At 39.2% G+C, this 12,420-nt stretch overlaps 1 protein-coding gene across 2 annotated transcripts in view; it reads right to left on the minus strand.

Moving 5' to 3' along the window:
- Window positions 1-12,420, minus strand: part of LOC306876951 (dual specificity calcium/calmodulin-dependent 3',5'-cyclic nucleotide phosphodiesterase 1A-like) — a 69,601-nt gene that overhangs the window by 34,527 nt on the left and 22,654 nt on the right. The window contains exon 1 of one of the 2 annotated variants that reach the window (XM_079428421.1): window positions 6,551-6,935. The exons of the other annotated variant lie outside the window; for it this stretch is intronic. Coding sequence (XP_079284547.1) covers window positions 6,551-6,603 — 53 coding nt within the window. The 5' untranslated portion in view covers window positions 6,604-6,935. Of the gene's footprint in view, window positions 1-6,550; window positions 6,936-12,420 lie in introns of those variants that run through there. 2 annotated transcript variants of the gene reach the window in all.

Raw genomic sequence — 12,420 nt, forward strand, 5'->3', positions numbered from 1 at the left:
GCTTAAGAAACATCCATCAAATTAGGAGCCCTATTAAAAATGTCATCACAAAAGAGACCAAAGTCTGCCTGCCATTGGCCCTGAATAAATCTAGTCACTTGCATCAAAACATCTTTTCCTGAAAAGGACATTTAAAGAGACAATCACAAGATAATCAGGCAGAGAATCACACTGGAGTCCTTGACTGCCCTATTAGGACTTTAACAATCACTTTAATTTTGTGATTATCAGTCAGATCAGTCTGCCCTTCAATAGAATGATGGAGCCATCGGCAACAAAAATGCTTCGTCAACTAAGTTACAAAGTCAATATTTGGGTTTTACAACTATTTTGAATTGTCCTGTTCATACCTCATAATTACTGTGAATAAAATATGTAACCATAGTAACAGTGACTAATGTGAATATCAAGGATGGTGATTTCCATAACAAACCAGAAAGTCTTATCGCAACTGACACGTTATTCAATAAATGGGAAAATTGAGATGTGATGCAATCAGTCAAACTTAATTAATTGAATGCTTTTATAAGTCACTTGACACTTAACAAAAATAATGAGATCATGCTGAGATGAGGTGATGAGCTTACAGCGAGCTGTATAAAGTGTGCATTTAATGCAGATTTAACATGAGATGAGCTTTAAGATGGGATTTTTTTAGTTGCTAACACTGATGCTAATATCTAGAAAAAAAAGGTCTCTGGTATAATACCGATATACAGAGGCACCTAATAGTACATCAGCAGTTAAAAATGAAGTCATTGCCTAAAGCAAAATATCAAACCAGGTGGCAACATAATAAAAAAAAAAAAAAAATTAATTTAATGTAATTTAATTTAAATCACAATAAAATCACAATTAGATATTATTTGATTAAAATGAAAAAATTATGCAAACTTTATCCAAATCTGTTGCAAAGAAGAAACACACACTCATCTAAATCTTGCATGGCCTGAAGATCAGTAAATATTCAGTAAAAACTATTCCTGGGTGAACTATTCCTTTAATTCAAGGAGGAACAGACTTCTGATAGTCCAGGAAGGCCTGGTTATCAATACTTTGCTCTGTATTCACAATGTTGAGTAAATTACACACTTGCCTATTCAAATTAGGAACAAGTCCAGGGTCATGAAGGTAAACACTCCTACAGCCGTTTAAATGATAAGAACCCCTAATCAACAGAAATTCAGGAAATTCGCCCGCCTTGTTTCATTTTCACTCTGTAAACAAGCTTCTATTACATCCGCCGCCTGCAGAGTTCTTCCGACCGGCTTCCAAAGGCACCACAACATCATGTCAAATGATCCAGAACAAATGCAAGTGAGCTGTAGAGATAACTATATAGTTACTTCTTTCAACAGCTCCTTCTGAAAGAATTTTTCTTCTTTCAACCAACCACTGAACCATTGAGGGCTATCATAGTGAAGGACCCATCTATACTGCTTACCAATGAAGGCATCTTAGTATAAAGGAAAACCTCAGAAACAGCTACATGCCCCTGAACTGGTCATTTATCACAAGCCCAACCATACTAACAAGATGTCTCTTTTTAAGACGAAAAGTTGATGCAAATCTGCAAATCACTCTGCTCTTGGTTACATTCTTGGCAGCTACTTTCCAGTCACATTAGCACAGCTTGGGTCTATTTCAATGGGGACAAGGCAAAAATCTCCAAAACAGAAACATACTTCAAATCAGCAATAAAATCTAAAAACAACTGTATCTAACTTTGCTTCTTTATCTCAAATCATGCCAAGAAAAAAAACCCAAAAAACTGTATTTCTCTGTTGATTCTAAAAGGTTACTGGCTCTTTTAACTAACAGCAGTTTATTAAAAAAGACTTCATGGAACAGGTTTGGAGAAATTTAGCATTACATCACTTGCTCGCCAGTGGATCCTCTGCAGGGTGCCGTCAGAGAGAAAGTCCAAACAGCTGCTAAAAACATAATAATCCACAAGTAATTCATACGACTCAGTACAATAATTAACATTTTGAAAAGCTGCGTGTTTGAAAGAAACCGACCCGTTGCTTCAGGCCAAAATACCGTAAGTCCATAATAATAATGCTTCCTCCAGTGGAAAACGCCACACCCTGTTGTCCTCTCACATCAAAATCATGTAAGTTTAGACCATTTTGGACTGTTTTTGCTTATTAACGGTGCTTGATCTGTTTGAGATTTCTCACCTGATTCAGACTAAACGACTTTTTACTGGACAGCAATATCTCCCATTTATTACTCTACTAGCATTCATTATTTCCATTCATTACTCTGTGTCATCCTACCGTCCCTGAAAGTAAACATTTCATACAAACTTTCAGAAAAACAAAACATAAAAACAGGCTTATTTCCATCACTTTATTGTTTTAAAATGTCACGTCATCAAATTATAAACTGATGGATTAATGTGGCAAATGAATGTGACAGAGTCACTGTGCCTGTGATTTATTTGACCAATGAATGCACAAACTCCTGAGTATTTACACATGAAAGGCAAATTAATCAGACAGCGTATTAATATGATAAGCAGGGTAAAATAGCAGTAACATAATCATCCAATCAATGTATTGCCGTGTCATGCCCCTTTAAACACGTGAGCGGTGATTGAGCTAACACTATTTTTTCACAATTTTCACATTTATCACATTGCATTAGTACGAGCTGTTTCTCTACTCTTAAAAAAAACCTTGACTAATTTCCTTTTAGAAACAAGCCAGAGATGTCAGGAGACGTGTTTCTGAGGTCAATGGTTTGAAAGCTGAATCTCCCCAAAGAGGAATACACAATATGCTCTTCGGGGTAAATAAAGGCTAGGTTATGATGACTGTGTTCATATTTTTCATTAACATCCTGAATGTTGCTGGCTTTGACGAGAAACTATGGGCCAAAGTTTTCCCCACTGGCTTATTCCACAGTGACAGACATTAGATATCATACTGTATGTTCTCAAAACAGATTATGGAGGACTGATTCTGGTTTGCAAATCCTTATATGTTTCAAAGATTAGTGAGATGCTATTGCATTATGGGTTCAAGTGATGAGTCATGTGATACAGAATGCATCTCAGTCTCACAGGACAAATTAACACAATCCAGCTAGAAAAAGCTCAACGAATTTCAACATGTATAATCAACCCTGGCAAAGACTTCAAAAGCAAAATCTACAGAAAGCTACAGAGGCCTATTAGGCTGATTTACAGAGGTTTCAGGCAACAACTCTGCATAATTTATGAAAGTAAAAATCTACTCTTCAGCTCATACATTCTACATAGTTTGGCTTCAAGGTAAACTGAATTTTTCAATCAGCTGCATTCTATCATTGCTATATTTAATATTTACATTAATGCACTACTGTGTAAAAGTTTGGGGTCGTCATTTTTTATGTTTTTGAAAGACGTCTTATGCTCAGAAAGGATGCACTTATTTGATCAAAAATATTAAAAATAGTAATATTTGGACATTTTAATACAGTTCAAAATAACTAGCTTCTATGTCAATATATTTTAACATGTAATTTATTTCTGTGCTGCAAAGTTGAATTTTCAGCATCATTACGCCAGTCACATGATCCTTCAGAAATCCTTCTAATATGTTTATATACTGCACAAGAAACATTTTTTTATCAATGTTAAACACAGCTGCTTAATATGTTTGTGGAAACCATTTTTCCATGATTCCATGATTAATAGAAAAAAACAACATTTATTTAAAATAGTAATCTTTGTAACGTTATAATTGTTGTTACTATATCACATGATCAATTTAAAGAATCCTTGATGAATAAAAGCTTACATTTCTTTAATAAATAAAACGGTACTTGAACGGTACTGTATATTTTGCAAAGTTATGCTTTACCTGTAATACATTTCAGAAACTATTACTCACATTGCAAAGTTTATTACTAAGAGTATACGGTATAGCATGTGCCCACTCTCAAGCAGACAGACAGCTGTTTTGTGTTACAAACAAATGTGTTTCATGTATGCAGGTTTCATAACCAAAAATCGTTTATATTCTTCTGTATTCAAAGCCACACTATGCCGACTATACAGTCCAACACTCATACTATTCAGCGTCAAATATTTGCTCTAAAGGTGTGAGAAAAGATCTGCATAAATATATTTTTCCACTACCTAACTGAGGCAACTAATGTCAAATGTAAGGAGTAAATTCAATTGACGTCCTCTGTGCTTTGTAATTAATTCCTAATAGCTTGCAAAAGCAAGATGTCAGCTCTGACAAAATGTGCAACACTCCATTGCTTTCCCTTGACATTATGATACTATCTGCAAAAAAATGCAATCGGATAGGTTCTGTTTAATCTACCTTACTAATTTAGTCTTTATTCTCTTGGACAGCTCCCTAGATGATTCCCAAAGCTTGCATATCCACAAAGATAAGACTGAAAAAGCAGCATAAAAAATATCATATAGGTATCATCAGAGATTGACCACTGAATGGTTTCAGCCAGTGTGCTTTTGATCAGACATCACATATGGACTATTTTTATGATAATTTTATGGTACTTTTGCATCATTTTAGAAGCATAACCTAACCAGCAATATTTTTTTGCTTGCTAAAAGTACCAAGCAGGCCAAACAGTTTCTCTAGCTAAGTTACCAGCATTAAATAAGCATAAACCAGTCTGGACCAACAAGCAAATACAGCAAGGAAAGGAAAAAAAGAGATGATAATTGGTTGGTTGAATCACAGCTGATTCAGTTTGTCTGTTTGGTCCTCATAGTAAACAACCATGCTTTAAAGCGCTCCATGTGATGGACTGCAGATGTCATGTAGAACTGCTCAATGGGATGTTACTCACTGCAAATAAATGATAGGAAAAGCTTGATTTCCAGAGCCTTGCCTGGAAGTTTCAGAAATCTTATATTCCCATGCAGGCCTCCCAGCAGGCTGATATTGGAGTCAGTAAGGAGAGGAACCTCAAGGGGAACATCAGGGATACAAAACATACCGTGAAACCCCCAAGACAGAACAAGAGTCACATACAGAAATACATCCCAGGATAACTGAAAAGCCAAGAAGTCCCAAGAAGCCAAGAAGTCCTTCAAACAACCTTATTGCAAACTCAGTACAGCTGACAACAACAGTTGTTTTAGGTTACATTCATTGTTAAAAAAAACTCAACTAAAAACTGTTTTCTATAATTTAAATACAGCTGAAATAAAATAAAATATTAGATGAAAAACTTAAACTCAGAATTGTAAACACAAAATGTTCCTTCTAAAACTGCTAAAAACTAAAATAATTTGACACTATATATAAATATATTAACAAATAAAACTATTCAACAAAAATGAAAATTACATTTTTAAAAGCATAAAATAATTCAAAATATGAATAAATTATTTAATAATTTTCTAATAATTCTGAGATTAACACTGGAAGTTAAGACATAGCAGGACGGCTTCTTGACACAAAAACTGTTGCAAAAACTTTTAAGACAACTTCTGGCTAAATTCTAAAGGCATTACTGCATATAGAAGGCAATCCCATAATGCACTGCAACAAGTTCAGTGAAAATTTCCCTCAAGATGAGAGATATGCATATTATAAGCATCTTTATAATACATTTAATAACAAAATTATCTATAAAAGTATTGTACTGAATATGTGTGCATGCTATGTATTTTTATGCTTATATAAGTACAATTAGCTTTGCAACACGTTGCAAATTAAATCAGTTGAGCTTTGTGTGAGAACTGCTATTTTTATGACGCATGTTGTTGTTGTCTATGCAGCACGTTCCAAATCAGTTGCTTATGAGGTCCCATGTTAGTTAGTACCTTGAGTACTATGTACACAGGCAGATCACTAGGTTTTAAAACAGAGCTATTGTGACTTTATCCTCAAGAACGTATAACTGTAAATCCAGTTTGAGACTACATACGAAAGTACCTGTTGCACATCTGCTTCCGTTTTACATGCAAAAAAGCAATTAGCAACCTGCTTCAAATAACGAAGAATGCAATTAACCACAGCTTAATATTCTGCCTCTAATGACCGCGTAACCACATTAAACGGGGCATTTGGTGAGGGTATTTTGCTCCCATTCTTTGGAAATGCACTATGGCTGATAACAGAGCAAAAAGCAGATACGGTTGGAAGTGCCCCTGGGAATCAAAGTCATGCTTTAGATGCACTATTCACTCTCAAAGTTTTGTTTATGTATTGACTTTGTCTCAGATGTTTCTCTTACAACTCTTAAAGAGAAATGGGACAATTGTTGTAAGAGTATATCTTTATGAAATTCACACAAATAACTTGGACAAAATTTGATAAATCCGTACTCAGATATTTAACTTTTGAGTGGTGTATTAACAAATCTGAACTGATCTCTTTTGAACTCAAGGAGAGACACGCAAGTTATTTTTCTCAGGAGAAACATCTAAGCAGATTACTTAATTACAATATTAAGCTAAAGCCAAACTTCTTCAGACTTATGACTACAGAAAACAAACTTACAACTTCAAAACAGAGTTCCCTGACAAAATTTAACTGGAGTGACCAGAGAGCCGCAGCTGAATCCCTCTTACCTGAAAATAGGTCCATGGAGAAGCTTCCTTTTGATGGTCACATACTCATCCATTTAAGAGCACGAGTCCAGAGAGTGTGTGAGCTGAGGTTTCATTCAGACTGTCCCCAGCTGCTCCTCACATCGCCGTGTGCTCTGCCCGATCCAGCCTCCCTCTCCTCTTTCTCTCTCACTGACGGCCCAGTGCAAAAGACCACAGAGGCCACATCATAGAAAACGGTCAGGCAGACACCAAACGCTCGGAGAGAGTCAGGTGCCCAACGGAGCTCCTGTGCCAACTCTTATCTCTTTGTCCCTCATGCAAAAACGCTTCCCATATGCCTGCCTCCTCTCGGAGTCACGTCCTGTACAGCCGCTCTCCCTTCCAGAAAAGCTGTCGAGCACGCAAATTAACGCTGGCGCACAGGGTCTGGTCAAAAAATGGGCTGGACCCTTGTCAGGAAACAGTAATTATATCACAATCTGGCTTGCGTTTAGTGTGATGTGTGGACAAAGTTATGCGATGCAGAGCGGGTCCTTCTTTCGGAGGTGTGCATTTAAAATGGTTGTGTCATGAGGAATCTGATTTTCCTTCATCTTTCGGTATAGTTTGCAAACATACTGTAGCTTTTAAACTCGGAATAACTTCTCCAGACGGTAAAATAGCTCGTTGTGACCTTCTGCTTCTAGATTTAACTTTCTGATGTCACATTTCAACATAAATTTACACTTCAACCATGCCAATTTGGTATTGAGAAACGTTATCTGCATGTGGAAAAAAAAACTGATTTGAAGCTTGTTGCATCATGCCTGGTTAGGACACAGTCAAAGGGTCAGGGAGAGAGTGGAAAATTGTCATGGAAAACTAAATACTGACTTTTTTTTGGCGCTACAAAAATGTTGCTAACATTATAAGTGGACCTCGGGGAGAACATAAAATAAGAAGAAGAAGAAGAGGAGAAAAGAAGAAAGATATAACCTCTTCAGGGGAGTCTCTCCTGCCTTAATCAAAAGGAACTTGGCTCTTTAGCTGAAGCGGGCCAGAGAAGCACCCAGTAATGACTCAGGAACAGTTGCAAACGCTAAAATGATCTTCAGGAGAGAGGGGATGTCAATCACAGAGACTAACGGCATGGACACAGATGGAGACACATCAAAAAGGGAAAAAAAAGAAACATATCTGGCAACTACATTTGCTGGATCATTAAAACCATCTTTAAAAAGAACACATAAATGACTCCAGGTTCACAGTCTGTCAATTGTTCAAAATATGCAAGGCACAACTTTATGAAAAACACCTTTTATTGTAAGATTTATTAGCTACTAACAAGTACTGATCTATATTACACTCTTAGAAATAATGGTTCATTATTGGAATTGATGGTTGCATGAAGAACCTTTAACATTTGCAGAACCTTTCCATTCTACAAACTCTTTTTTTATAGAGAGAAAAGATTCTTTAGATTATTGAAATGTTCTGTAATGAAATGTGAAATGTTAAACACAAAGAAAAAAACTCTTTGAAAACCTGTTAACTGAAAGGTTCTTTGAGGAGCCGAAATGATTCTTCTAAGGTATCTTTATTCTTGTCCGGAGAGAAAAAAATTAATAAAAATTAAACCTGTTCTAAAATCTCACGATATTCAGTTTTCTGATCTGTCTTGACATTTTTTCTTGACATAGACAATTAGGGATGGGACATTTTCGATGGGCTTGTGTCTTATTAAGTTCAGATATATCACGTTAAGTCTAAAAAGTGTTTTTTTCTCAAATCCAAAAAATAAAAAAAGCCACAAAAGTCAAGTTTTGATTTTGTGAGGTCTTGAAAGTTTTGGGTAAAAGTCTATTTCCTCCTTTGGTCAGAAAGGTAGACCCCATGTGCAGCTCTGGGGGAACAAGATACATTTAAACAAAATAATAAAAGAACGTGTCCAAAAGGGGGTAAAAGTGTCCAAAATAAACAGGGGATCTGGTGTCCTTGTCATGCTGCGGAATTCGTGAAGGGAGGCAGTGGTCGGAAGGGAAGGGTCCAGGGAAGGGGCGGAGTCCGGTGGCGGCACGCGCTTGTCATGATACGTGCAGAGAATGAGGCGAGAACTCAAGTGCAGGGGAATGGTGAAGTTTTAATAATAAAAAGAAACAAAACAGAAACATAAATTACCCCGAGGGGAAAAACAGACTGACAGAGCAATGCAAAAACGAGGACTAGAAAACAGACGTGACTTACTGCACCAAGAACATATGACAACGTGGCCGAACAGGACTGCAAACACCAGGATCATTTAAAGGAGACAAACGAGGAGGCACCAGGTGTACACGCTGAGACAATTAGGGAATAACAAGGAGGGCGGGGTCAAACAATCAACCGGGGGAACACATGGAACAATCACAACACAAACCCATGTGCTCAGACAAGACAGTGACATCTGGTGGCCAACCAGGGCACACCCACAGGATACGTGACAGCGCTCCCCTCTCGGGGCCGGGGCACGAGTGGCGGCGGCTTCTCCTGAGAGGCTTCGTCCAACGTCCGTCCTCGGCACTTCCAGGGGATTCGACGGCCCGGCATCCTGGCCCGTCAGCCGTCTCATGGGTACTCGGCTCTATCCTGACTGCGGGTCCGGCAGCTCATGTCTTTGGCGGTGCCGGAATCCTCTCAACACTCCCTTCCTGGACCCACGAGGACACCAGCGCACATGCACGGGGAAGAGACCGGTCTCCCAAGGAGTGGCGCGCTCGGCATTTAAACAGCGGCGGTCATGAGGCTCTATTCACATCAGGTGCGCCTCATCACACGCCGCCAGCCCTGGCTGTTTCAGGAATACGGGACGGGGTGGTGATGATAATAAGGGGGGAGGCAGCCGACGAGGATAAACTCAAATAACAGTCTTTAATGACTCCAAACAAGGCAGGGTAAGACAAGGCAAGGTAGACACAGACAGGAACACCGGGGAGTAATGAGTAGACCAGACGAAAACTAACTGAACAGACAGGACTATAAATACACAGGATAATCATAGATAATTAGACAAACACAGCTGGACAAGAATTAACTAAAACACTCTTAACAAGGACAGGAAACAAACCAAATATGGAAACATGAGGCAGGAACACAAGACACACATGACAGAGGACTGACATAACTCGCTCTGGAGGCCTCTCAGGACACACACGGACAGGCTTACAGGACGGGGTCTTCCAGAGCAGAACAGACAGATTGGAGGCCATTGCGGAACTGGGAGCTCTGGGGGCCATGGCAGTCCAGGGAGCTCAGGAGGCCATGGCGGGTGGTCCTTGTTCCACTCGGCCTCGCCACTACAGCCGGAACCCTTCTACCCCTCCAAAAAAAATCCATGGGGCAGCTACAGGGTATAAGGAGCCCTCCGGGGCTAGACAAACAGGACAGGACAGCCCACAGGAACAGGAAGCCCTCTTAGGGCTGAGCTCGGATGCTGAGGCTTCCTCTGGGCATGACGAGGAGTCAGGGGCCCTCCCAGGGTCCCTCAGCAACTGTCTCCACTTCAGCGACAGGAGAGGCAGGCGGCTGGGAATGGCCTCCGTAGCCACGACAAGAGGAGCCGCCGCCGAGTCTCCGTGGACAAGACAAAACCGACATGACAAGGTGATTAAAATGTTCCTGTGGGCACAACAAGACTTAAAAACCATGACTCCGGGGACATGGCACGGTACTCCTGGCCGTGATGTGGACTGGATCCATGGGACCTGGGCTGGAGTCAGCGGAGGGCCGGTGGGCTTGGGTGAGCCACGGATGGTGGCGTCGATCTCCCACGAATGGCGGGCTTGGGTGAGCCGCGGACAGAGGCGGACTTGCGGCACTCGTGGCGATCCTGCCAAACTCCCACGCGGGCTAGGGCGGAAGGACGAGCAGCGACTTCCATGCCGCGGGGGACAAAACAAACAGGAACAAAATAAAACTTTTCAAAAATGAACAAAACAAAACGAGGTGAAGGGGCGCCGCTTACAGTTACGGTCTGGTCTTCTGTCACGATGCACACAGCAGGGATGAACGAGGAACACGGAGATGAAGATAAGCTAAAATAACAGTCTTTAATGACTCCAAACAAGGCAAGGCAAGGCAAGACAAGGCAAGGTAGACACAGACAGGAACACCGGGGAGTAATGAGTAGAACAGACGAAAACTAACTGAACAGACAGGACTATAAATACACAGGATAATCATAGATAATTAGACAAACACAGCTGGACAAGAATGAACTAATCATCACACTTAACAAGGACAGGAAACAAACCAAATATGGAAACATGAGGCGGGAACACAAGACACACACGACAGAGGACTGACACCGGGGGTCACTGCAGACATTTAATTTGGGAAAATTGATCATCAAGATAATAAATATTCAGACATAACATGCATTGTTAATATATAACAAATTCAACAATACTCAGTCAACCAAAATAAAAAATAAACAAAAATCCAGACATGCAGAAAAGAGTGAGTGAAGAAAGAGTGAAGTGTCCTAATAAGGCAGTGGACACAACAAAGCCAAAAATATGAAGACCAGGACACTGATGCGTCAAAGAGAAATACTAGACTAGTCCAAATACAAATGAAATGAAAATTAAGAAGTACTATATTGTCAGCATACACTAATAAAATATGTAGCACTGGGCTAAAAGTGATAAAACGTCATGGAGATGTGTACTCAAATGTAGGACATTCCACATAAAGACAGCATTACTCTCAAGCAAACAGATCCCATGTTCTCAGGTAATTATCCAGGTTCTGTTATTAGTTACAGATGGAACATACATGTACATTTTTCAAAGAAACATTAATATGGGGGGGGGGGGGGGGGGGGGGGGGGGCAGACAGCAGAGTCTGCGTAATGTTTGAGTTACTCTGAACTGGCCCATCAAATAAAATACAAACAATCTAAACTGTTTACTCATCTATTATGAGGCTCAGAAAGACAGAATACAGCAGACGGTTTAGGCAGTCATCTCTGGCATATCTGATGCCATTTTAATAATGGCGTGATGCTCAGTGATAAATAAGGAGATCTGAGATGAGGAAAATGAGACTAGATTTTACATTTAAAAGAGCTTTGTTTTTAAATGTAAAACGTAGTTTCAAATGCAGGTGCCAAGTTCTTAGCAAATGCAATCTGTTTTCTTCATGCACTTTTGAAAAATGTTTATATTATTTTCTACAAAATTCTACAAAAACTTTTCTACAGAATTAATGAATCAAGTGGAAATCATAATCGTCTTTTTAAGGTAAAACCAATATTTGTTATTTATAATTTTCTTTGAGTCATAAAAGAACCCAACTAACCTTGCAGTGACATAATAGGTTAAAATATCCAATATTTTGATAATATATATTTTTAAAAACTACTGACCTTGCAAAATAGTCATGAGGGCCTGTGTGATATCATTTCCTGGTTTTCTTGTCACATGACAACAAAATGGCTTCCTTGCATGTTATTTTTTACCCCACTAGCCCCTGTTGGTAGATGTTATAACTACACCATCTGCTCCTAAAATGTAACTCCCTTGACAACAATTCAAAAGTAACAGTGTATTCTCACAAAATAATCTTTTTGTAAGCAACCTATTTAGTTTTAATTAGTCAAATTATAGCAGATGTGTGCCACTCCCTGATTCATTTTGGAGGCTATTCCTTTTTTTGGGATATTTTTCCACATCTGCAGCCTTTGACGTCACAGCACAGCATAGTTGCTAGTGAAGGCTGTAGGACTGTATGCATTCTTGAGAAGCCATCAGCAAATCAACATTGTCATGTAATTTTCCCACGACTCATATACAGCTCATATAATTGGCCATTGAGGTGAATGGGAATGCTAGATAACGCTCTCCAGGTATTGCACATCTCCTTGGTTATAC

Source organism: Barbus barbus, assembly GCF_936440315.1.
Source record: "Barbus barbus genome assembly, chromosome: 11".
Classification (NCBI taxonomy): Eukaryota; Metazoa; Chordata; class Actinopteri; order Cypriniformes; family Cyprinidae; genus Barbus; species Barbus barbus.